The sequence below is a fragment of the Hemitrygon akajei genome, chromosome 19 (assembly GCF_048418815.1).
Source record: "Hemitrygon akajei chromosome 19, sHemAka1.3, whole genome shotgun sequence".
NCBI lineage: Eukaryota > Metazoa > Chordata > Chondrichthyes > Myliobatiformes > Dasyatidae > Hemitrygon > Hemitrygon akajei.
In genome coordinates, this window is record NC_133142.1 from 37,870,013 (window position 1) to 37,895,797 (window position 25,785).

Consider the following 25,785-nt stretch of genomic DNA (forward strand, 5'->3'; position numbering starts at 1 on the left):
TTGTACTTAATAAGCCTCTTTAAAAAATATTTATATTTCTCTGCTTCCTAATCAGATGATCCTGAAAGACGTTGACTCTCTGCTGTATGTTGACACTGATGTTCTCTTTCTGAGACCAGTTGATGATGTCTGGAAGTTCCTGAAATTGTTCAATTCCACACAACTTGCGGCAATGGCCCTGGAGCATGAAATACCAAAGATTGGATGGTACAGTCGGTTTGCACGTCATCCGTATTATGGAGCAGCCGGAGTCAATTCAGGAGTCATGCTGATGAATCTTACTCGAATGAGAAGTCAGCTGTTTAAGGTGAACAAAAAACTATTCATAATAGGTGTCTCATCAGTTAGTTCATGGCTGGATTTTTCAGCTTGCTGGAAGATTCTCTGATGATAAAGAAGGAGTTCAATACTCACTTTGTTCTTTGACCAATATTTTAGCAGTGAAGGACTTATGAATTTTGTCACAATATCTTTGTGCTTGTTAAAGTGGAATTTCTTCAGAAAACCATGTGTGAAGCAAGATTACTAACTTAAAGACGGACTACAAAGTTTGTGATTTTCTTTCCAGTTCCTCCCTGCATTCCAGTGCTAAAGGGTGCCCTGATGTGTGGTGTGGAACTCAATGGCAATAATCCATGGTTTACATTGTTGGAAAAATAGGGAAATTGGTCTTCACAGAAAATGTGAGGCCTGTTATGTTGTGGGCTGCAGCTCACAGAATCCATTGCTGGAATTTCATTGTGAGACCTCCTTGGATCTCCCACACTCATTCCTAGTGCATCTTCTAGACACTCCCCTGCAACCCCCCCCCATGGATCACTACCTTGCCCCTTCCCTTTCTGCAGCACCTGGTCACATTTCCACTGCCCATCTCTCAATCAATGCTTTGGCTCTATCCTCTGTGTCCTGATCTCCCTTTGACTGATGTCCTAAAACTCCACTTCTCAGCTGAGAAGCTTGGTGGCTCTTTGCAAGCTGCTCCCAGCAAATCTATTCATTACAATAGTAATGCTGTTCCCAAGGCCCTCCACAAACTGGGCCAGGATTCAGCTGTTTCCCTTCAAATTGCCCTGCAAAAGCTAATCAAATAGAGGAAAGATCTTTGCAGAGATAACTGTGCAACACCCTTTCTGTGGTGAAGGAAACCACACAGTCTGTAAACAATGGAAAAGAATACCCTCAATGGAAATGTGCATCAGCCCACAGTGAGGTATACATTTAATGGGTCATTTCAGATGCCCGAGAATTTTTAGGCCAAAGTTTTGAACAGAAACATTTTGGAAAGTGCTTGCTTCAAAGGAGTTTAACCCAGAAAAGTCTGAGGTCAAATGCAAGAGAAAGTATACAATAAATGGCAGGATGCCTAGCAGCATTAATTACAGTGGGATCTTCTGGTGCAAGTCCATAGCTCCCTGGAAGTGGTAACACCAGCAGATAGGGTGGGAAAGAATATATATAGCATGCTTAGCTTCGTCAATTAGGACATTGAGTACGAATGTCAAAAGGTCAGGTTGCTGCTGTTTTTTGAAAAAAACTTTAGCAGTTCTGGCTGCCACACTAGAGAAAAGATGTGGAGGCTTTTGAAAGGGTGCCAAGTAGGTTCGCCAGGATTGTAGAGTATTAGCCAGAAAGAGAGGCTGGAGGAAGTTGGATTGTTTTCTCTGGTGTGTCAGAGATGAGGGTTGACCTGACAGAAATGTGTAGAATTATGAGAGGCATAGATAGAGAAGAGGTCAATAGACATTTTCCTATAAAGGAAATTATCAAATATGAGAGTGGATAAGTTTGATATGAGAAGGGGAACGTTCAAAGAAAATTTGAGAAGCGTGGCTTTTTTACAGAGAGTGGTAGGTACCTAAAATGTGCTGCCTCGGGAGGTGGTAGAAGCAAATATGACTGCTACTTTTAAGAAGCATTTAGATAGACAAGTGAATAGGCAACAAATAGGGGACACATTAAATTGGTATCATGATCAGCATAGACACGATGGGCTGACGGGCCTTTCCTGTGCTGTTCTATGCACGTACATAGTTGTGCAACTTGCAAAGTAGCAAGTTGGACATCAGATGATTGTGACGCTAACCAAGTAATTTTAACTGCATCAGCAGATAAATTAAATAATGAACATGATATTAACTTCTCCAGGCAATCAATGAACAAACTTCTTCACTGCCTGGAGCGCCTTAGACTTTTTCTCTTGGTTGTCAAGGAGTATCTGTAACAGGGACCTAAATGGACAAGCTTCTGGAGCTTGCTCTCTTACTATAGGCTGTCAGTTTGCAAAACATAAGATAGCACAGAAAAACTGGAGTACAAGCATAATAGAGGAGAAATTAGAAACTTGTGATTTTTGTCTTATTAATCAAAATCAAGCAGAGATATGCATACACATATTATTTCATTGTTGATATATGAAGGTGTGTGGTTTCCTGTGTTCAGGCCCAACCTCCTAAGCACTTGTTACAATGTTAGAGTGAAAAAGCACAGAAACAGGCCCTTTGGCCCATTGAGTCACACAGACCATCAACTGCTTGTTTACATTGTTTCTCCCCATATTCTTATCAGCTCTTTCCAGGTTCTACGATTCATATACACACTAGGGGCAATTTGCAATGGCCAATTAACCTAATAACCTACACGGCCTTGAAGTAAGAGGATATTTGAACACCTAAAGGAAACCAATGTGGTCATTGCTGGGTAGCAAGGGTGGGAGGTGCTTGGTAGCAAGGGGTCAAGCTGAGTGATTTAAAACCTAGTTTAAGAAATGAATTACTTATTATAAGCATTTGATTCTTACTGCCTCATAATTGACTACAACGATCACATAATCACCTCATCTCTTGCTAACCGACTGTTCTCTTAGATTTTGCTTGAAGCACATTATTGTTGTTGGAAAGTAATGTGACACTTCAGTATTTGGCATATCATGAGAAATTGTGTTATTTCTGGTCCTGGCCTGCCCAATATTGCCTTTCACTACTGCAGTACAGTGTTAGCTAGTACGATTCCCATACTCAAATCAGGCAGTGATGCAATTCCCTGTGAATTAAGGTATGGTGTTCAATGGGGTAAAATTCAGAATCTGCCCTTTCAAATGGTCTTGGCTGCATTTCTCAGCCACAGCCCAAACAATATATTTTTGCTCCACTTTATATACCTTCAGGCAGAGAGTCATGTTTTGCCTGAGATGCAGTATGGTGATTTCATAACTTTCCCCTTTGCTGATCACACCACTTAAACTTGGACTTAAACAATAGATATTGACTGTGGTTGTTAATCCATAATGAAAATGACAGAAAAAGAAGTGAAGATGGTAGAGTGTGGAGTATTTGAAATATGGATTTATACCAGACCAAGCAACCAGCCAATGCTGCTGTTTCTGCGAAGAACTTTTTCAAATGAGGCAATGAAACCATCTAGGCTCCTATACTATTATAAGAGAGTACACTCTGATAAAGCAAACAAAAACCTGGCTTGTTTTCAATCACTTCATGAAAACTTTCTGAAACAAAAAGATCATGTCAAAACATGTTTGCCAGCATTTCACAACAAAACAGTAATGATTTGTGTGCTTCTTACAACATGTCATTGCTCATTGCTAAATTTGGAAAGCCCCATGCAATTAGAGAAGAACTGATTCTGCCAGCAGAAAGAGAGGTTCTGAGTATGGCTTTGCATGAGTCACCAGACCAAATAATTATAGCGATTCCACTTAGCAACAACTCCGTTCAAAGATGAATAAATGAAGTGTCTGAGAATGTGAAAGACGCTGTGTGCAACATACCGTAGATTCCGGATTATAAGCCGCTACTTTTTTCCCACATTTTGAACAGCTTTGAACTCTGCGGCCTATAATCCAGAGCGGCTAATACATGGTTTTTTTTCATGCCGCCTCGTAAACATTTTGCCTCGTAACAGTAGACCAATAAAATTGATGAGTAGTTCACAGAGGTCCAATGAAATTGTACGATAAATCAAGCGCACTTTCACAATTAAATTATTGTAAATCAGTCATTTGTACTCACCCTCATCAACATGGAAAATACTCGAAGAAAAGCAAGACCCGAGCGCGTCAGACCCGATTAGACCCGATCGCGTTACGCAAGCGCGTCAGACCCGATTAGACCCGATCGCGTTACGCAAGCGCGTCAGACCCGAGCGCATCAGACCCGATTAGACCCGATCGCGTTACGCAAGCGCGTCAGACCCGATTAGACCCGATCGCGTTACGCAAGCGCGTCAGACCCGAGCGAAAACGCTGCTTTTAAGTTAAAGTCGATCAATAACTTTTCCTGGTAGGCTGCAGTATATATATTTTTACCAGTCGCTAGGAGATATTGGAATGTTGTTCGTGCTGTTCAGTAAAAAAGTATATGCAACGTAATTTGTGTTACCGATACGTATGTATATTTAAAAGTAGCGGTGCGGCCTAAAATCCGGTGCGGCCTTTACAATTAAAAAATTGATTTTATTTCTAAAATTAGAGCCTGCGGCTTTTAATCAGGTGCGCTCTGTAGTCCGGAATCTACGGTACTTAGGACAACAGAATTTGTTGTGCATTTGGATGAGTCGTCTTTGTCAGGCAACAAATCTTTGTTTCTTAGTTATGTTCACTTCATAAAAGATAAAAGCATGGTTCAAGCATTGCTATTTGCAAGGGGACTAGATACAGATTTCAAAGGGGGAACAATATTTCAGGTTGTTGAGCCAGTTTTCAATGAAAAGTTCATTTCATTCATCAACATTCTTCCTTGTGCAACAGATGGGGGATCACTGTGGAGTTAATACTTTCTTGAAAAAAGCTGTACCTAATAGATTTATCATTCACTGTGTAATCCACAGACAACCCTTGTCGCACAAAAACCCAAAGTGACCAGCTGCAGAAATCATTAAATACTATCATCACAGCGATCAATTCCCGTGCTCTAATTCTCGACTATTTTGAGAGCTTTCTATCGAGAATGATGACCACTTGCGGTTGCACACAGAAGTCAGATCTCTCTCAAAAGGGAACTACCTGAAACACTTTTATGCGCTTTATGAAACTGTGATAAAATTTTTAGAAGACAGTAATGCTTCATTCAATAATTAATTAAAAAATTGTAGGCACGACATTGTTTAATTATCAGAATTATTCACAAAGTTTACTGAAATCAGTCTTCAATTGCAAGGAAATGATGTGAAACTTATCAAAGCCAAGTCAGTCATCTCCACATTTCTGTCCAAGTTAGCCCTATTTAAGTGCAACATTGGCTGTTGCATCCTTTTCCATCTTCTGAGTCGCTCTGAGTTGGAAGAGAAAGAAATAATACCAGATAATGATCTTTAAGTGCCCATTTGGGTGAGCTGCATCAAAATATGTTGCAGAAATTTCTGTATCTTCTCTCGATCCAAATTTCAGATTGGGTAATAATTCCATTCCTGAAAACATGTAATGTGGAATTAACAGGAAGGAAAAAGGAAGAATTAATCTCACTACAAAATGACTTTTGAGCAGCCAAGGTTCAAAGTATCCATATCATGACTTTTGGTTGCAGAAAGAAATCTCTGAATGCTTCTATGAAAAAAGGTTAGGATGTTCTTTATTGCCTTTCCAACATCATATTTTCTTTCCAATCTTTTTATTATTATTATTATTATTATCCAAAATACAAGAGTACATCATATTTAATGGAGGGCATTTTCAGTGCAGTCACGCAACTTCTTTCAAAGCAATGAAAGCAGACTGCAAGTTACTGACTGTAGAGATATGAGACTCCAGAGTGACATTCAGCCTGATGTTGAGAAGCTGATATCACTGCACCAAGCCCACCCTTCTCACTGAAAGATGAAAAAGCAAAGAAGTAGTGAATAGTTGAACTACTAATGTATGTTCCAAAATTATTGATGAAAATTGCTTTCATTGTAATTAAATAAATAAATGATTTTATATGTAGCTTTAAATAGATTTGAATAATTTTTATAACTTATTTGTCACTGTTTTGGATTTGCAGTTCCCATTTTCTTTCACTGTGCTTTGTAAATCAAAATTCTTTATTGCTGGAAAAGGAAGGGGGCACTGGGGATGCCGTCTGGGAACCAAGGGGGTGGTAATCAAAAAATGTTTAGGAACCACTGCTCTAGACTTTGGTATAAGTCAGTTGAAAATGCTTGCTTCCTGTCTTTCAATGTATACTCTGTATCCTAAGTGGATGCTCAGGGGGTAACCACATTGTTTTTAACAAAATATGTACTTGTTGAATTTAAACAAACTGTGCCACATGTGGCACGATTGACACAAATTCAGTGATTAATCAGTCCATCTGGCAATTTCCAACCGTGAGCGCACAAAAGCTCCTGAGCTATCCCAGTTTATACCTTTTTGGCATTTTGCCTAAAAGCATGCATGACTGAGTGAGACTATTTCATCATTATCCTGTAGCCTTCTGTGGAGATTGAGATTGCAGGAAGAGTTACTTGTGGAGTTGAGTGCCAGGTTTAAAAAATGGGGCCTGTTCTTTAAGAAGGCATATGGAGTGTTGGCCTATATCAGTTGGGTGACTGCGAGGCAATGGTATAGCTCAAAAATCTCTAGTTAGACAACATCTGGAGTATTGTATTCAGTTCTGGTCCCCTTATAATAAGGATGTAGAAGTTTTAGAGAGGGTGTAGTGGAGATTTACCAAGATGCTGTATTGATTAGAGAGCATGTCTTATGAGGAGAGGTTGAGTGAACTGGGGTTTTCTCTTTGAAGGAGGTTGAGAGGTGTCTTGATAGAGGTGTACAAGATGATAAGAGACATAGAGTGGACAGCCAGGGAGCTTTTCCCAGGGTGACAATGGCTAAAAAGAGGCAGCATCTTTTTAAGCTGATTGGAGAAAAGTATAGGGGGGATATCAAAGGTAGTTTTTTTTCTATGGAGAGTGATAGATGCATGGAACGTGCTGGCAGCAATTATGTTAGAAGCAGATATATTGGGGGCATTAAGGATGCTCTTAAATAAGCACATAGATGAAAGAAAAGTGGAAGGCTATAGGGGAGGGAAGTGTTAGGTACTACTAGAGTAGGTTAAAAGGTCGGCACAACATTGAGAGCCAAGGGCCTGTACTCTGCTGTACTGTTCTGTGTTCTAAATGAATGGTTCCTTCAGAGGTACAGCTCTGAATGCCAGGACTGCTGAGTAAGTAAGGTATCATTTACTGACCAAAGAGTAATATATTATGTTTCTTGCCTTCTCTTCCTATAGAATAGTATGATTCCTACTGGCTTGAGATGGGAAGAATTACTGTATCCTTTATACCATAAATATAAAAATGCTATCACATGGGGAGACCAGGATTTATTAAATATAATATTTCATTATAATCCAGGTAGGTGAAAACAATTAAGTTTCTTTTTTAAATGCAGTAACTGTTTATCAACTTGCTTTATTAATATTGAATTCCCAAAATGATTGTACATAACAATTTCACTTAATCGTTTTATGGTGTTTGAGATGATTCAAAATACTGTCTAAAGGAAGTTAAAAGGGAGTGGCATAATGTTGGTGTCCATGTAACTTGAGCACCAAGTTCTTGTTTACACGAGTGTAGTAAGTATGTCATGTGAAGGGTCAAAGGGCAGCAAGTCAAATCAATGCTGGAACTAACTAAAGAATGTACTCAGCTAATTTTCTAATTCAGAAGCAAGGTATGAAAAATATCTGCTGGTTAAATGGTCATATTCACAAAGTTATCTTTCTGTACTTTGTAATTCTGATGGAAAGCAACAGTATGTTTTTCAAAAAAAAATCTTCCATGCATCATAAGTAATTGAATTTTTGAATCACAGTTACACAGCACCAAAACGGGCCCTTCAGCTCAACCTTTCCATGTTGATAAAGACACCAATATGAGCTAGTCCAACTTGCTTGTAATTGTTCCATGTTTCCCAGGCCAGCTTGAAGAAGTATCTGACCACCTACCACCAAAAAATCGCCTGTGGAACCAGAGGGTCAACACACTTGACTACTGTTACACAACCACCAGGAACGCTTAACAGTTCCATCCCACGACTGCACTTTGAGAAGTAAGATCACCTGGGTGTACTTCTACTTCCAGTGTACATGCAGAGACTGAGGACTGCAGCAGCAGTGGTGAGGTGCACAAAGGTATGGTCAAGGGAGGTGGAGGAGCACTTACAGGAATGCTTTGAATTGGTGGGCTGGACAAAAATCAAGGACTCCTCTTTGAATCTGAATGAATACACCAGAGTTGTCACCAACTTCATCAAGACTTGCGTGGATGAGTTTGCGCCTTCAAGAACATATCAGACGTAAGCCAAAAGCCTTGGAGATTCATAGTCTGCTGAAGCTAGATCTGTGGCATTTAACACTGGTAATCAGGAACTATACAGGAAGTCCGGGTACAACCTATGGAGGCTATTTTAAGGGTGAAAAAGAATGTTGATTGAAGTTAAGAGATGGAATTGGATACAAGTCAGCTCTGGCAGAGTTTGCAGGCCGTTACTTCCTATAAGCTGAAACCTAACATGCTTCTAATGTTCTGAAACCTAATGGCTGTGATGCTTCTCTACCAGAGGAGCTCAACACCTTTTATGCACACTTTGAAAGCGAGAAATAAATTACACTTTTGTCAATTCCTGCAGCATCTGGTGACCCTGTGATCTCTGTCTAGGAGGTCAACGTCAGAATATCTTTCAAGAGGGTGAACCCTCACAAGTTGACAGTCACCAATGGTCTACCTGGTAGGACTCTGAAAAGTTGTGCCAACCAAGAGTCGGGGGTGTTCAAGGACACCTTCAGTGTCTCACTGCTGCTGTCAGTAGTTCCCACCTGCTTCAAAAAGACGACAATCATACCAGTGCCCGAGAAGAACAGGATGAGCTGCCTCAATGACTTTTGTCCAGTTGCACTCATATCTACTGTGATGAATTGTTTCAAGATGTTGAGTATGGTGCGAATCAACTCCGGCCTAAGCAAGGACGTGGACTCACTGCAATTTTAGTATCGCCACAATAGATTTACAGTGCATGCAATCTCACTGATCTCCACTCGGCCTTGGATCACCTGAACAATAGCAATACCTACACTAGGCACCCTCAGTACTAACCAATAAGAGCCAAAACCTGGGCCTCTGTACCTCCCTCTGCACTTCTTCAATGGGAGACCAATTAATGGGGTTTGGAACTAACATCTCCTTGCTGACAGTAAACACCGGCGCAGCCCAAGTAATAATGCCGAGCCCACTGCTCTATGCTCTGTACACCCTAGGCACAGCTCAAAAGGCATCTATAAATTTGCTGATGACACAACTACGGAGGCGAGATAGATCAGCTAGTTGAGTGGTGTCGCAACAAGCACCTTGCATGTAACATCATTAAGACCATGGAGTTGATTGTGGACTTCGGGAAAGGGAAGTCGAGGGAACACACATCTGTCTTCTCAAGGGATCAGCAGTGAAATGTGTGAGCAGTTTCAAGTTTCTGGATGTCAATATCTCTGAAGATCTATGCTGAGCCAAACATATTGATGCAATTCAAAGAAGGCATGACAGTGGCTATTAGAAGGTTAAGGAGATTTGGTGTGTTGCCATGGACTCTAGCAAATTTCTACAGCTAGATCATGGAGAGCATTCTAACTGGTTGTATCGGCATCTGGTATGGAGGGGCCACTGCACAGGATTGGAAAAAGCTGCAGAATGTTGCAAACTCAGCCAGCTCCATCATGGACGCTAGCCTCCCCAGCATCGAGGACATCTTCAGAAGTCGATGATTCAAAATGATGGCATCCATTATTAAGGACCCCCATCATCCTGGACATATCCTTTTCTTATTGTTACTATCAAGGAGGAGGTACTGGAGCCTGAAGACATACATTCAATGTTTGAGGAACAACTTCTTTCCCTCCGCCATCAGATTTCTGAATGGACAATGAATCTGTTACAAGATTCAATCCTTGTAAAAACGATCAGGGAGGCACAGAGAGAATCTGTAATTACTGACATGTACCTTTATTACCTTAACGTGAACGAACACAACAAAATACCTGTGTGCACACCTGCTAAGTTTCCCTGACCTTCCATGAACAGTCAAAGAACAGAAAGTATATTTAACAGAAAGTTTAAAAGGAGTTTCTGTTGCTGGCCACATGTTCCTTGTAGTCCCATTTCGAACCTCCATGTGTCCATGGAGTACCTCTCATCCACGATAGTTGGTCTCCTGCTGTGTTATCGCTGTTGCGTATTTGGAGCTCCTGACTCTTTATAGTGTTCCTCATGAGTTGAACTGATGGATCTCCAACCCACTGGCTCAAGGTCACCTGACCTACCTGGATCACCTTTTTACTGGCTGTACTCCAGGGCTACAGCCAACACTGTTTTATGGTTCCTGTCCCCCAGCCTTGTGTATTTGTGTCTTTCAACTCTGACTGCTCCTGATCAGTTAAACTGGGTGACCCCAACACTGTCTAATGAGATTACAGCTTGCTTCTTTGGTTGGTCTGGCACCTTACAAAACGAATAGCTACTCATTTGAGGATGGCCTCAGGTTTAGTGGGTCACTATCTGCAGCTCCTTGTGTCCACATTCAGTTGCCCTGATTAGATGATCCCAGAGCAAGAATCAGTTCAGAACTCACAAAGAGACAAAGACAATAGGTTTGCTGCCTTCTCCTGCCCTTGATTCACCCAAATCCACTAATTTGTAGACTGTAGTTCTTTCTGGCCGACAAATCTACGTACACTACCTCACAAAACGAATTTCACAACGTATCCTTGTCTACTATTCTTTACTGGCATCTAGTTCCACATACCCTCATCCTCTATGTAAAAAAAATTGTCTCTCATGTTCCCTTTAAACTTCTCCCCCTTGAACTTAAGTCCATGCCCTCCAGTAAACTCCTTAGATTCTGGATTAGTTCCTGAGGATTGGAGGGTGGCTAATGTAACCCCACTTTTTAAAAAAGGAGGGAGAGTAAAACCGGGGAATTATAGACCGGTTAGTCTGACATCGGTGGTGGGGAAAATGCTAGAGTTGGTTATCAAAGATGTGATAACAGCACATTTGGAAAGAGGTGAAATCATCGGACAAAGTCAGCATGGATTTGTGAAAGGAAAATCATGTCTGACGAATCTTATAGAATTTTTTGAAGATGTAACTAGTAGAGTGGATGGGGAGAGCCAGTGGATGTGGTATATTTAGATTTTCAAAAGGCTTTTGACAAGGTCCCACACAGGAGATTAGTGTGCAAACTTAAAGCACACGGTATTGAGGGTATGGTATTGATGTGGATTGGTTGGCAGACAGGAAGCAAAGAGTGGGAGTAAACGGGACCTTTTCAGAATGACAGGCAGTGACTAGTGAGGTACCGCAAGGCTCAGTGCTGGGACCCCAGTTGTTTACAATATATATTAATGATTTAGAGGAGGGAATTAAATGCAGCATGTCCAAGTTTGCGGATGACACGAAGCTGGGCGGCGGTGTTAGCTGTGAGGAGGATGCCAGGAGGATGCAGGGTGACTTGGATAGGTTAGGTGAGTTGGCAAATTCATGGCAGATGTAATTTAATGTGGATAAATGTGAGGTTATCCACTTTGGTTGCAAGAACAGGAAAACAGATTATTATCTGAACGGTGGCTGATTAGGAAAAAGGGGAGGTGCAATGAGACCTGGGTGTCATTGTACACCAGTCATTGAAGGTGGGCATGCAGGTACAGCAGGCGGTGAAAAAGGCAAATGGTATGTTGGCATTCATAGCAAAAGGATTTGAGTACAGGAGCAGGGACGTTCTACTGCAGTTGTACAAGGCCTTGGTGAGACCACACCTAGAATACTGTGTGCAGTTTTGGTCCCCTAATCTGAAGAAAGACATTCTTGCCATAGAGGGAGTACAGAGAAGGTTCACCAGATTGATTGCTGGGATGGCAGGACTTTCATATGAAGAAAGACTGGATCGACTAGGCTTATACTCACTGGAATTTAGAAGATTGTGGGGGGATCTTATTGAAACGTATAAAATTCTAAAGGGATTGGACAGGCTAGATGCAGGAAGATTGTTTCTGATGTTGGGGAAGTCCAGAATGAGGGGTCACAGTTTAAGGATAAAGGGGAAGCCTTTTAGGACCGAGATGAGGAAAAACTTCTTCACACAGAGAGTAGTGAATCTGTGGAACTCTCTGCCACAGGAAACAGTTGAGGCCGGTTCATTGGCTATATTTAAGAGGAAGTTAGATATGGCCCTTGTGTCTAAAGGGATCAGGGGGTATGGAGAGAAAGCAGGTACAGGGTTCTGAGTTGGATGATCAGCCATGATCATACTGAATGGCGGAGCAGGCTTGAAGGGCCGAATGGCCTACTCCTGCACCTATTTTCTATGTTTCTATGTTTTAGACCCTCCCCCCCCCCAGAAAAAGTCTATAACCATTCACTTTATCTATGCCTGTCATGATTTTACATTACCCCTGGTAATCCTCTTGGGGGGGGGGGGGGGGGGGAAGCTGCTCCCTATTGAGTCCCAAGGCCGCCTGCAAATAGTGCAGTACTAGAGGGACATCGTATCATCTGCTCAATCTGATGAGGAAGCTTTTTTCCCATCATGCTAATTGTAGTGTACATTCCACCCCCGGCAAACATCAAGCTGACACTGGAGGAGCTGAGTACCATGATCAACAGACACAAGAGAGCGCACCCTAATGCCTTCCCGATCATTGCAGGAGAACTTCAACCAGGCAATCTTGAAGAAGTCTCTGACTAACTACAACAATCATGTCACCTGTGAAGTCAGAGAGGCCAACGCACTTGACAACTGTTACAGCATAATCAAGCACACATGTCGTGCCATACCATGTCTCCATTTTGGCAAGCTCAATCACTTGGCTGTACTTCTACTCCCAGCCTACAGGCAGAGACCGAGCACTGAAGTATCCATGGCAAGAATAGTAAAGGTCCGGTCAAGGGAAGTGGAGGTGCGCTTACAGGAAAACTTTGAATCAGTTTTTTTTTAACAATATTTTTATTCAGAAGAAAAAAAAAGATTTACAGAGTGCAACACATAGATACATCTCAACATAACTTGTGTACATTCACATATTGTAATAAAATTGATCAAAATGTTATAGCATATCACATAAAGGTATACCACTCTGTAATCAAAAATTTAAAGATAAGTCATACATCATTAAAAAAAAATTATATATCAGTTGACTGGATCACATTCAGGGATTCATCTTCAGGTCTGCACTAATATGACATAGTCGTCATAGACTTCATCATGACCTGCATGAATGAGTGTGTCCCTTAGCGAATATACTGAGCTTAGCCAAACTCAAAGCCCCGATAAACCAGGATGTTCAGTCTGCTGAGGCTAGATCTGCAGCACTCAAGACTAATGATCGAAAATCCAACAAGAAGTTTTAGGTAGAACCTAAGGAAGGCCTTCATGGGAGCAGAAATGCAATCCTGTGTTACGTTAGAGACACGATTGAATTCACAACAGCTGGGGAAGGATTTACGTGCCATCACTTCCTATAAGACAAAACCTCACCACATGTGATGACGATGCTTCACGCATTGATGAATGCCATTTAGGCAAGCTTTGACAGGGTGAGTAACACTACTGGTGGACGAGAGGTGACTTGATAGAGGTGTATAAGATATTGAGAGGCATTGATCATGTTGATAGCCAGAGGCTATTCCCTCAGGGCTGAAATGGCTAACAAAAGGGGCAGAGTTTTAAGGTGCTTGGAATTGGGTACAAGGGGATGTCAGAGGTATGTTTTTCATACAGAGAATGATGGATGCACGGAATGCACTGTAATGCTGGTACAGGTGGATACAATACAGTCTTTTAAGAGACGTTTCAGAGGGCTATGCAGTAGGGAAATTACTTGGGCAGTTTCTAGAGTAGGTTACATGGTTGGCACAACATTGTGGACCAAAGGACTTGTAATGTGCTTTAGATTTCTATGTTCCATGTACTACACTTGTGTGAATCCCCACTGCATCTGGTGACCCTATTATTTGTGTCTCAGAGGCTGATGCATCCTTCAAGAGTGTGGACTCTTGCAAGGCATTAGAACCCAATGGTATATCTGGGTGGGTGCTGAAAAACTACTGTTCAACTGGCAGGAATGTTCAACATCTTCAAACTCTCACTGCTGCAGTCAGAGGTTCCCACCTACTTCAAAAGGGAAGCAATCTTGTGTGCCTGAGAGGAACATATATGACTATCAGCTGGTAGCACTCACATCTACTGTGAAACGTGCTTTGAGAGGTTGGTTAAGGCTGGAATTATCTCCTGCCTGGGAAAAGGAGTAAGGACCTGGACCCATTGCAATTTGTCTACCACTGCACCAGGTCTATACGGATGGAATCTCAATGGCTTCCCACTCTGCTTTGGTGCACCTGGACAACAGAAATACATACCTCAGGCTGCTGTTTATCAATTACAGCTCAGAGGCTGAGGCACGCAACCAGAATTGGCTGGAGTACACTGAGAGGGTAAAACAGAAAGTGGAACTGGGGTAGGATGCACCATCTCGATAACTGGGACGAACCTGGTCATCAGATGTGAGATGCTCTCGGGGCTGCTGTACGTGCTGCTTCATCTTGGAAGTTACTCAAGCCATCTTCCAGTTCATCTGGGGATCCAAGATGGAGTGAGTCAGGTGGGTAACAATGCACAAATCCCTGGACAATGGTGGCAGAAATGTACCCAATGTTGCCCTCATCCTGATGATCACTTTCATGTGTGGCTGCATCAGGCTGCATGGATGCAGGGCCACCATGACTGAGGATCTATTTGCCTCCGGTGTTGTGAAGGATGGTTCTGGCCCCATTCCTGTGCAATATCCCAGTCATCTGAACCTTGCTGCACTACCTGCCCTTCATGGAAACGTCCTTCCACACCAATGCCATTGAGCATAAAGTGGTCAGCACAGAACGTCCTGCTGGCGGACACTGCAGGAGAAGGATTCAATGGACACAGTGGGGTGGATCCCTGAGCAGACTGTCCAGACCAGCTGGCAGAATGTAAAATCTCACCAACAGGCACTGATGACTGGCTGGTAATGAGAGGGGCCCTCCCAGTCAGATCCTTCCTGTATACCCAATGCATACAGGAATATCACTCCCAGTGCACTGCCCCTGAGGGGATTGTAGTGGGGATGAGATGGTGGCTCACTTCCTTCTGAGCTGTAGGTTTGCGAAGAGAGTGTGGAGAAGGATGCAAGGGCTGTGTGTCACAGTTCATTGTGGATAATAGAGGACTCTCCAATCGATGGGCTGTTCCCAACAGCACATACAAAAGCTGCTGGAAGATCATCAGCTTGGTGAATGACACCTTGCTCTGCCTGAAACCTTTTGGCCTGCCGGCAGATCCCAGGCTACTCGAGGACATGCTGTTGGGTGAACTGAATCTTGGTGCAGCCAGTGCAAGTGCTTGGTGGAAAAGGACAGGGAGGGGTCAGGTTGAATGAGGAATCCTCTCAATTATTGTAGTCATGTCCCACCCCAGGGGCTTATGTGAGTGGCAATAGTGTTATTGGTTTTAAGAAATGTAATTGAACACCACTTAATGCATTGTCCATGAATATAAGAATGAAAAGGCATTGCATAATTTCTTTTTATAAATATTTTTTATTATGAATGAAGCTTATTTTGGCTCAATATTATTACAGTTGGCATTCAATACCATAATCCTCTCAGTGTTATTCAACAAGCTTAAAAACCTGGCCTTTGTACATCCCTCTGCAATTGGATCCTTGACATCCTTATTAGGAGACCACAATCAGTGCAAATCGGTAATAACATCTACTCCTTGCTGACAATCAACACAGACGCAGCTCAAATAGGCGTACAGGAGTAAGAAGGATAGGCTGTTTAAATAGTGTCACAATAACCTCACACTCAGGGTTAGGGAGACCAAGGAATTGATTGTGGACTTAAGGAAGGGGAAGTCAGGGGAACACACAGCAGTCCTCATCGAGGGGTCAGCAGTGCAAAAGATGAGCAGCTTCAAGTTCCTGGGTGTCTACATCCTGGAGGATCTACCCTGAGCACAACACTATGATGCAATCACAAAGAGGGCACGTGAGCAGCTCTACTTTGTTAGGAATTTGGGGAGATTCGGTGTTTCAGCACACTCTTGCAAACTTCTACAGATGCACGGTGGAGAGCATTCTGATCGGTTGCATCCCTGCCTGATTTGGAGGCTCCGATGTACAGGATCACAAGAAGCTGCAGAGGATTGTACACTCAGTCAGCTCCATCACAGGCACAACCCTCCCCATCATCGAGGATAACCTCAAGAGGAGCTGCCGCGAGAAGGCGGCATCCATCACTAAGGATCCACACCACCCGGGACATTTACTACCTTCAGAGAGGAGGTGCAGGAGCCTGAAAACACTCAGACTACGATTTTGTAACAGCAGCTTTTTCTCCACGATCAGCTTTCTGAACAGTTTATGAACACCACTTCGTTATTCCTTTGCTTGCCCTGTTTATTTATCTAACAGTGTATAGTAATTTTATCTCTTTGCACTGTACTTGTCGCAAAACTGCATACTTGATGACATGTACGTTAGTGATAATCAATCTGATTGTTGATTCTGAAAAACTTTTAAAAGATGATGTTGATAAACCTTAGAGTTTACAGCCATATGTTATGTAAAAAGGATGGTTATTTTTCAATACCTCCTTAGACTTTTCAAAATTTAAATCTTAAGTGTTGAATTGTTTTGTTTTCAAATAGCATGCAACAAGAATTAGTAACTGAACTGGTAGGATATTAAGATGATGTTTCTTCTGCTTATGTAGAATACCTATACGTATTTCCTTGTCAGTGGAATTATCGACCAGATCATTGTATGTACGGGAGCAACTGTAGGGGAGCAGAAGACCAAGGGGTTTCCATTCTCCATGGAAATCGTGGAGTTTATCATAATAATAAACAGCCTGCCTTTAAAATAATGTATGAGGCAATACGCAATGTAAGTATTTTAAGTGCCAGGTATACTAATAAGTAAATAGTACTTATTCAATAAATACTAAATCAGTATTTCAACAGATTATTTTCTGATTCAGGTTTTAAATTGCTGTTTAGTGTTGAATGTATTACTAATTTTCTCTCCAAACCTCTGTTCTCCACTTGAGACTTTATACTTTAGCATTGGAAGACTAAACAGAGCACAAAATTAATGTTAGAGGAAACCTCATTTGATCCTTCCAATGCATGCATACAAAGAGAAATTGGATATTTGCATGTTGCATAGTCCTTCCTTTCCAAGTATGCTTCCAGTAGGTTACCATTGCGATCAACTCTGATTTTGACTTAATTTTTTTGTATATGTGACAGTAACCCCACTGAATTCTACAGATAATCTATAATTCAGAGCACATGGCATTTGGGATATTATTCAGCAGTCAGCACTGTACACAAGAATAGTTAGGTGTCTAATTATGTTGTGTTGTCAGTATGGGGTTGGTGTATGAAAGAACTATCAATGCATGTTTCTTCATCAGCTTCATTCTTGTGAAAAGACGTTGTCATGCTGCATTAATGTCACCTGTGCTTAATTTCTGTTTATGGGAACCAACTGGAACATTTGGATATATTTTTGGAAGATTAGTGATCAAAATGCTGGAAAATGTCTATATTGCTTCAAAAAAGAAATGGTTGATCCCATCCTCACTGAAGATATGCATGTTCTGGGATTATTGAAATTTACAATACAGAAAAAATAGTTTATCACTTTTTTTTCTCTTTCAGTTTCCCTTTGAAGAAAATTTATTTCAGTCTCTATATTTCCCTCTTCAAAACAGTTTCCTGAACACAGTACACACTTTATGTGGTAGACTTTCACAAGTATTCTTGAAACAGCTTGAACAAGCTATGAAAAAAGCATATGAGCTTCGTGTCATTCATATAGGATAACGATCAAAGGCAGAAAATATTTTTATATAAAGAAGAGGATAAATACCTGCAGATGCTGGAAATCTGAAATAAAAACAGAAAATGCTGGAAATAATTGGTGGGTCAGGCAGTATCAGTGGTAAGGACAATAAAATTAAAAATTCAAGCTTTTGATCTTTCATCAGTTCCAGCTCTTCTACTCCACTGTTACTTGATGAGCCAATGTTTCACCTAACTTCATTGAATGTTTCACCTAGATTTTTCAAACATTTTTCCTTTCAGTTATCTAATATTTTGTACCTCGGAGATGTCACCATGCATTTTGTCATTTTCAATTGATTAATCTTTATTTTGTTTCAGAACAATATAGTACATATCTGCATTTGTCCAGTCCACATTTTTTTCTTTTAACATGATACAAGTTATCATGTTATCCAAATAAATAATTTTCCAGAGTAGTATCCTTATTTCCTCATATAAAAGCATCCAGCATGACCACAACAGGAGAGAATTCTCACTTGGCCCAGGTGTACAGCCACCTTTGAATTGGATATCTTTGTTCAGAACCAAACGTCATTTTCATCATACAGTTCAATCATGCCCTTGATGGCATGGACATACCTTGCCTGACTACTATTATTCTCAAGCATTCATAGATTTCGACTATGGGTACATGTCTAGACCTTATTCAGCAGATAACAATGTAAACCTTCCTGTAACTTTTGTGTATTCCTTGAATCATCTGTAATTTTACAAAATATATGCATGGTACTTTCCCTGGCATAAATCCATTACGGCTTTCTTCATTGAGCATCACAGAACATTGAACAGCACAGTACAGGCCCTTGAATGATGTTGAATGAGCTTCCCTCCCATATTGTCTCCATTTTTCTTTCTCTTAAATGTTCCTAATATATCCGCTTCTACCACCAACCTCAACAGTGCAATTCAATCACCCACCATCCTGAGTAAAAAAAAGCTAACTCTGACATACAGTCTCCACTGTAGTTTCCTCCAGTATTCTTAAAATCAAGTCCTCTAGTATTAGTCATTCCACCCTGCAATAAAGGCACTGGCTGTCCATTCTATCTGTGTCTTTTATTAACTTACATATCTTGATCAAGTCACTTCTAACCTTCTTTCACTCCAAAGAGAAAATCCCTAGCTTGCTCACTCTTCATAAGACATGCTTTCTAATCCAGGCAGCATCCTGGTAAATCTCTGTGCCCTCACTAAAGCTTCCAGATTCTTCCTATAATGAAGCAAGCAGAACAGAACACAATACTCCATGTGTGCTCTACGCAGAGTTTTATAGAACTGCAACATTACCTCAGGCTCTTGTACTCAATCTCCAAATTAATGAAGGCCAACACACAATATGTCTACTTAACCACATTATCAACTTGTGTGACAACTTTGAGAGGTCTGTGGATGTGGATCCCAAAATCCTGCTGTTCCTCATACTCCTAAGAATCCTGCCATTCACCTTGTACTTTGCCTTCAAGTTTGACCTTCTAAAGTGCATCACTTCACTCTTTTCCGAATTGAATTCCATCTGCCATTACTTAGCCCAGCTCTGCATCCTATCAATATTCTGTTGTAACCTACGAAAAACTTCTACACTATCCACAACACCACCAACCTTCGTGTCATCTGCAAACTTAACAACCGACCCTTCCGCTTCCTCAATCAAGTTATACATAAAAATCACAAAGAGCAGGGGACCCAGAACAGATCCCTGCCAAACAACACTGGTCACCAACCTCTAAACAGTATATGGTCCTCCTACTACCACCCTCTGCCTTGTGTGGGCAAGCCAATTCTGAATCCACGCTTCCTAGATTCCATGGATCCCATGTCTACTGACTTTCTGAATGTTACTCTGCATTTTGAGAAGGCTAGGAGGCAGCAGAAGGGAAACTATAGACCTGTTAGCCTGACATCAGAGGTTGGGAAGTTGTTGTAATCAATTGTTAGAGATGAGATTATGGAATACCTGGAGGCACATGACAAGTTAGTCCAAAGCCAGCATGGTTTCCTGAAAGGAAAATCCTGCCTGACTAACCTACTGCAATTTTTTGAGAAAATTGCAAGCAGGGTAGATTGAATTGAATTGAATTTCAGTTTATTGTCATTTAGAAACCACAACTGCAATGCAGTTAAAAAATGAAATAACGTTCCTCCAGAATGATATCACAAAAGCACACGACAAAACAGACTGCACCAGAAAATCCACATAACGTTTGGCAATCCCCAAATCCAGAGTCCGGAGAGGCTGCTGAGTATTAGTACCATCTTAGCGCATTCCGCAGAAAGGAGCTCCAATCCCACCCGACAAAACAAGACTACCCAGACACAGCAAGTCAGGAGACCAACTCTACCACCCAACAAACCAAAAGCTAAAGCTACAAGACAAAGGAGATGCAGTAGATGTGGTGCACTTGGATTTTCAGAAGGCCTTTGACAAGGTGCCACACATGAGGCTGCTTAGCCAGATAAGAGCCCATGGAATTACAGGGGAGTTACTAGCATGGGTGGAGCATTGGCCGATTGGCAGAAAACAGAGAGTGGGAATAGAGGGATCCTGTTCTGGCTGGCTGCTGGTTACCAGTGGAATTCTACAGGGTTTGGTGTTGGGACCACTACTTTTTACGATGTATGTCAATGAATTAGACTATGGACAGTGGATTTTTGGCTAAATTTGCCGATGATACAAAGATAGGTGAAGGAGCAGGTAGTGTTGAGGAAACAGAGAGCCTGCAGAGAGACTTGGATAGTTTAGAGGAATGGGCAAAGAAGTGGCAAATGAAATACAATGTTGGAAAGTGTATGGTCATGCACTTTGGTGGAAGAAATAAATGGGCAGACTATTATTTAGATGGGGAGAGAATTCAAAATGTAGAGATGCATAGGGACTTGGGAGTCCTCGTGCAAGATACCCCAAAGGTTAAGCTCCGGGTTGAATGGGTGATGAAGAAGGGGAATGCAAATTTGGTATTCATTTCTAGAGGTATAGAATATAAGAGCAGGGATGTGATGTTGAGGCTCTATAAGGCACTTGTGAGGCCACACTTGGAGTATTGTGTGCAGTTTTGGGCTCCTTATTTTAGAAAAGATATACTGATATTGGAGAGGGTTCAGATGAAGTTTCAGGAGAATGATTCCAGGAATGAAAAGGTTACCATATGAGGACTGTCTGGCAGCGGTTGGGCTGTATTTCCTGGAGTTCAGGAGAATGAGGGGGGATCTCATCGAAACATTCCGAATGTTAAAAGGCCTGAACAGACTAGGTATGGCAAAGCTATTTCCCATGGTTGGGGAGTCTAGGACAAGAGGGCATGACTTCAGGCTTGAAGGACGTCCATTTAGAACTGAGATGCGGAGCAATTACTTTAGTCAGAGGGTGGTAAATCTGTGGAATTTTTTGCCACAAGCAGCTGTGGAGGCCAAGTCATTGGGTGCATTTAAGGCAGAGATAGATAGGTTCTTGATTAGCCAGGGCATCAAAGGGTATGGGGAGAAGGCAGGGGAGTGGGGATGACCAGAAGAATTGGATCAGCCCATGATTGAATGGCAAAGTAGACTTGATGGGCCAAATGGCCTTCTGCTTCTATATCTTATGGTCTTATGGAGTCTATGAAGGGGAACCTTGTCAAATGTCTTAATAAAATCCATATACATCACATCCCCTGCTCTTCGTTGAATTGTTTTGTCACTACATTGAAGAATTCATTCAGGCTCATGAGTCACATCCTGCCCTCACAAAGCCAAGCTGACTGAAACTAATCAGACTATGCTTCTCCAAATGCTTGTAAGTACTGTCTCTAAGAACCATCTTCAATAATTTGCTCACCTCTGAAGTAAGACTCACTGGTCTCTGAATCGCAGGATTATTCCTACTCCTTTTCTTGAACAAAGGAATAACATTTGCCAACTTCCAATCATCTGGTATTACTCCTGTGGCATGTGACAATGCAAAGTTCATCACCAAAACAAAGTACAGCAAACTCTTCATTCACTTCCCGTAGTATCCTGAAGTATATGCTGTCCAGCCTAGGAGACTTGTCTATCCTAATGTGTTTCAAAAGTGCCAACCCATCCTCTTTCATAACATTGATATGTTCTGGCATATTAACCTGTTCTATGCTGTCGTCACATTCGTCAAGGTCCCTATCTTTGGTGAATACTGAAGCAAAGTATTGATTAAGGACCTTCCCTACCTCCTCTGACTCCAGGCACATTTTCCTGATCCTTGTTTCCTGAAGCTTAAGAATGCTTCCTTCTTCACTGTAATTAATTCTCACATTTTCGGTCTGAATCCTATCAGATTTTTGTTTGATAGTTACTGATGGAATCTTGCTGCGGGATTCAGTTCAAGTTTATTGTCATTTCAGTTGTACACATGTATACCACCAAATGAAACAACATTCCTCTAGACCTAGGCGCGCAACACAGTACATATAACTCACAGACATAATGCATAAATATTACCACAAATAAGTAGGTGCATTTTACCACACAGGACTCAGTACTGACACTTAATTGCTTATTAGCTTATTATTGGCACATATACCAAAGTACAATGAAAACTAGGAATTGCACACTGATCATACAGGTTAATTGATTACAACAGTGTATTGAGGTTGCGCATGGTAAAATGGTAACAGAGTGTAGAATAAAATGTTCCAGTACAGAGTAAGTACAGTGCAAGTAGACAGGTGCAGGGTCATAATAAAGTTGATTGTGAGGTCACACGACCATCTTATCGTATTAAGGAGTCTTCGGTGGCCATATTAACAGTACCATAGAAGTGGTCCTTGAGCTTGATGGTATGTGCTCACAGGATTTTGTGTCTTCAACTTGATGGGAGGGCATGAAGGGACAATGTGCAAAGGGTCTTAGATTATGTTGGCTGCTTTACCAAGGAAGCAAGGAGTAATTAGGCATTTCTCTGATATAAATATTGAATTAAAAAATTAATTAGTTTTATTTCTTGCACATTGATACCTTTTCTCAAGACTTCATAAATTTAATCATAGCCTGTGTGTGGCATCTGACCATGAGTCCTGACAAAAGATTGCAAGGACGGCTGAGAGGAACATTGGGGTCTCTCTTCCATCCATGAAAGATACTTTATCTGGAGCGCTGCTTACGTAAGACCCTTAGCATTGTCAATGATCCTTCCCATTCATCCAATAATTCCTTTGACCCCCTACCATCAGGCAGGAGGTTCTATAGAATTAGAGAAAGAACTCTTACAATAGTTAACAGCTTCTTCCCCCAGGCTGCACGACTACTGAACTCACTGCCATCACCCAAGTCTTGTCACATTCGAAGCTCCGGTAGCATTATACTGTTTCTGTTTTAACTTGTATCATATGTACACAGCACATTATTTGTTAATTTATTTGTGGTAATATTACTTAATGTGTTATGTATGTGAGTTGTATGTGGTCCAGAGGAACGTTGTTTAATTTGGCAGTATACATTAATGCAGTTGAATGACAATAAACTGAACTGAAACTTGAACTCTTACAGTGTTTCTTCCAACTTGATTTTACTTGATATCATTAACCAAGTCTGGATTTCATGCAGCACTAACTGATTCTGCTTTTCTAATATTAAGAAAATGGACTATTTTAAGCCTTCTGCTTTGGTGCCACTGACATGATTAGGTAGTAATAGAAGAAATTGTAGATCTTCTGAAAGGTCAATGCAATAAAAGTGAATTATTCCCAGAGCAACTGTATTCGAAATGCAAGTTATCTTTTGTAATGTGATACATAATCTACAATATTTATGCATTCGTTTTAAATAAAAGGTATTATTTCATTTATAAAAGTGATGTTATCTTCCTTGCCACGTGCTTATATTATGTTTTCTGTAAACATTTGTATAGCCAAGTTAACAGTCTGCTTTGGGTAAAGTCAACATTTTTTAGCTCAAATTATGACAGTTTTGGAAAGTGTTTTGTTTCTTAATTTTTACTTTGATTTATTTGTAAATTTTGATTTGAAAAAGGTTGATTGGAGAACATTAACAGCCATATGTTATAGTTTGTTTATTATTTAATATATTTAAGAGTGGATCTTGGTAAAGATGGATTAAAACAGCTGAAAACAAATTTAGTCTGAGAAGGAAATCGGCCCAGTTTTAAATTACTACATAAACACAAGTGATTCTGCAGATGCTGGAAATCCAGAGTAACACACACAAAATGCTGGAGGAACTCAGCAGGTCAAGCAGCATCTAAGGAAAGGAATTACCTTCAACAGACCTGATGAAGTGTCTCTGCCTGAAACATAGACTGTTAATTCCTCTCCTTAGATACTGCCTGACTTGCTGAGTTCCTCCAGGATTTTCTCTGTATTACTTTAAAAGATTGCATTATTTTAAAAGTAAAAATCAATTTTCAAAAGAATCGATTTGGGTAAAATAATAACTAGCTTGACAAAACATTGTTCAAAGCAATTAATAACACTATTATTAAATTCCTTGTGCCTAAATTATTAAACTTGGATGTTCACAAACAAGGATGTTTAATTTAAACCACCAACAATGATTAATTATGCATGAGACCATGATCAGGGTTATAAGTGGAGCCTGATTTTAGCACAACGTTTTTACAATTAGCACAATTGGTACCTGAGAATTGAGTTGCACTCAACAGCACAGCACAGCACAGATGAGAGCTCTTTAGTTCACCATGACTATTGCAACATTTTTGTGCATTTACATCAATCATGTATGCACACAACAGGGCTATGTCCTTCTATGGCTTGTCCATTTAAGGGTCCAACTGCCTCTTAAATATATAGTACAGGTCCCTCCAAGCTTACGAATGCTCAGTCTATCTTCAGCCTGTGTATGTGAAAAAGCATTTTGGAGACAGGCGGGATGCACTTACTGGCTCTTGCAGGGCTTCAGACATGCTTTGCAGTGTGGAAACTCAGCTAGCAGTGCATCATCTTACATACTTCTATCAGCTCACCTCTCAGCTTCCTTTATTCCGGGAGGGGGGGGGGGGGGAATAAAAGCCAAGCCTGTCCATTCTGTCCCCAGAACGGAAGTCCTCCAGTCCAGGCACCTTCCAGATGACATTCCTCTGCATTCTCTCAAATGCTTTGCAATTAAAAATTCTACAATTTTTCATACCAGTTAAATTAATATCAAGACAATGGTAATTGTTAGTTGTTTCATTATTGTCATATGTATGAAGGTATAGTGAAGAGCTTTGTTTATACATCATCCGGAGTACTCCCAAACAGAAGCACATTGTGGTAGTGTTACAAATGTGCCACAACTCTGAGGGGCCGAAGGGTACAAAGTAGCCCCCTCCTTTTTGAGAATCGCAAGATCGCTATTAATTCAGGTCTGGGACCCAGGAAATGAGAGAGAGACATGCAGAATCCACAAGGGTTTGGAATGTGTCTGGCCCCCAGAAAGGCGGAACCATTGATAACGACTATTGTCTCTTGGAGACGGAATTGTGTATTGAGTACTGTACTATTCATTGAAGCCCTCAGGGAATGACCAGAGTGGGCTGGTTGAGGGATTGCATCATCCCAACCTGATTGACATCTGAGACCCCGTGAGTAAGGGTAAAAGAGGGTCTGGGGAACAACCCCTTTAGACGCACCAGGAGAAACGCTAGAAATCCCGTGACAGCGTTTAATAGCGACAGCCGGTGGGGGCCCGCGTGCGTCCTTTTCCATTTGCCAAGGAATTGGCGGGCCTTACCACGGAAGAACAGCTTAGCTAAAGAAGAGGCCACCAACGAAATTTCGAAGGATCGACACCATAAAAAGGAAAAGCTGGCAAGTTCTAAATTCTCTCTCTCTCTCCAACAATTGAAAACCCAGCGGTCCCCAAAGGCGGAAGCCTGCCTGAACTGAATG

At 41.2% G+C, this 25,785-nt stretch overlaps 1 protein-coding gene across 1 annotated transcript in view; it reads left to right on the top strand.

Annotated features, from left to right (window-relative positions):
- The window catches only part of gxylt2 (glucoside xylosyltransferase 2), a 41,057-nt gene extending 17,265 nt beyond the window's left edge, over positions 1 to 23,792 (top strand). The window contains exons 4-7 of the mRNA XM_073072395.1: positions 56 to 307; positions 7,227 to 7,350; positions 16,792 to 16,964; positions 17,744 to 23,792. Of these exons, the coding sequence (XP_072928496.1) occupies positions 56 to 307; positions 7,227 to 7,350; positions 16,792 to 16,964; positions 17,744 to 17,908 (714 nt within the window). The 3' untranslated portion in view covers positions 17,909 to 23,792. The remainder of the gene's footprint in view (positions 1 to 55; positions 308 to 7,226; positions 7,351 to 16,791; positions 16,965 to 17,743) is intronic.
- Positions 23,793 to 25,785: the final 1,993 nt, after the last annotated feature.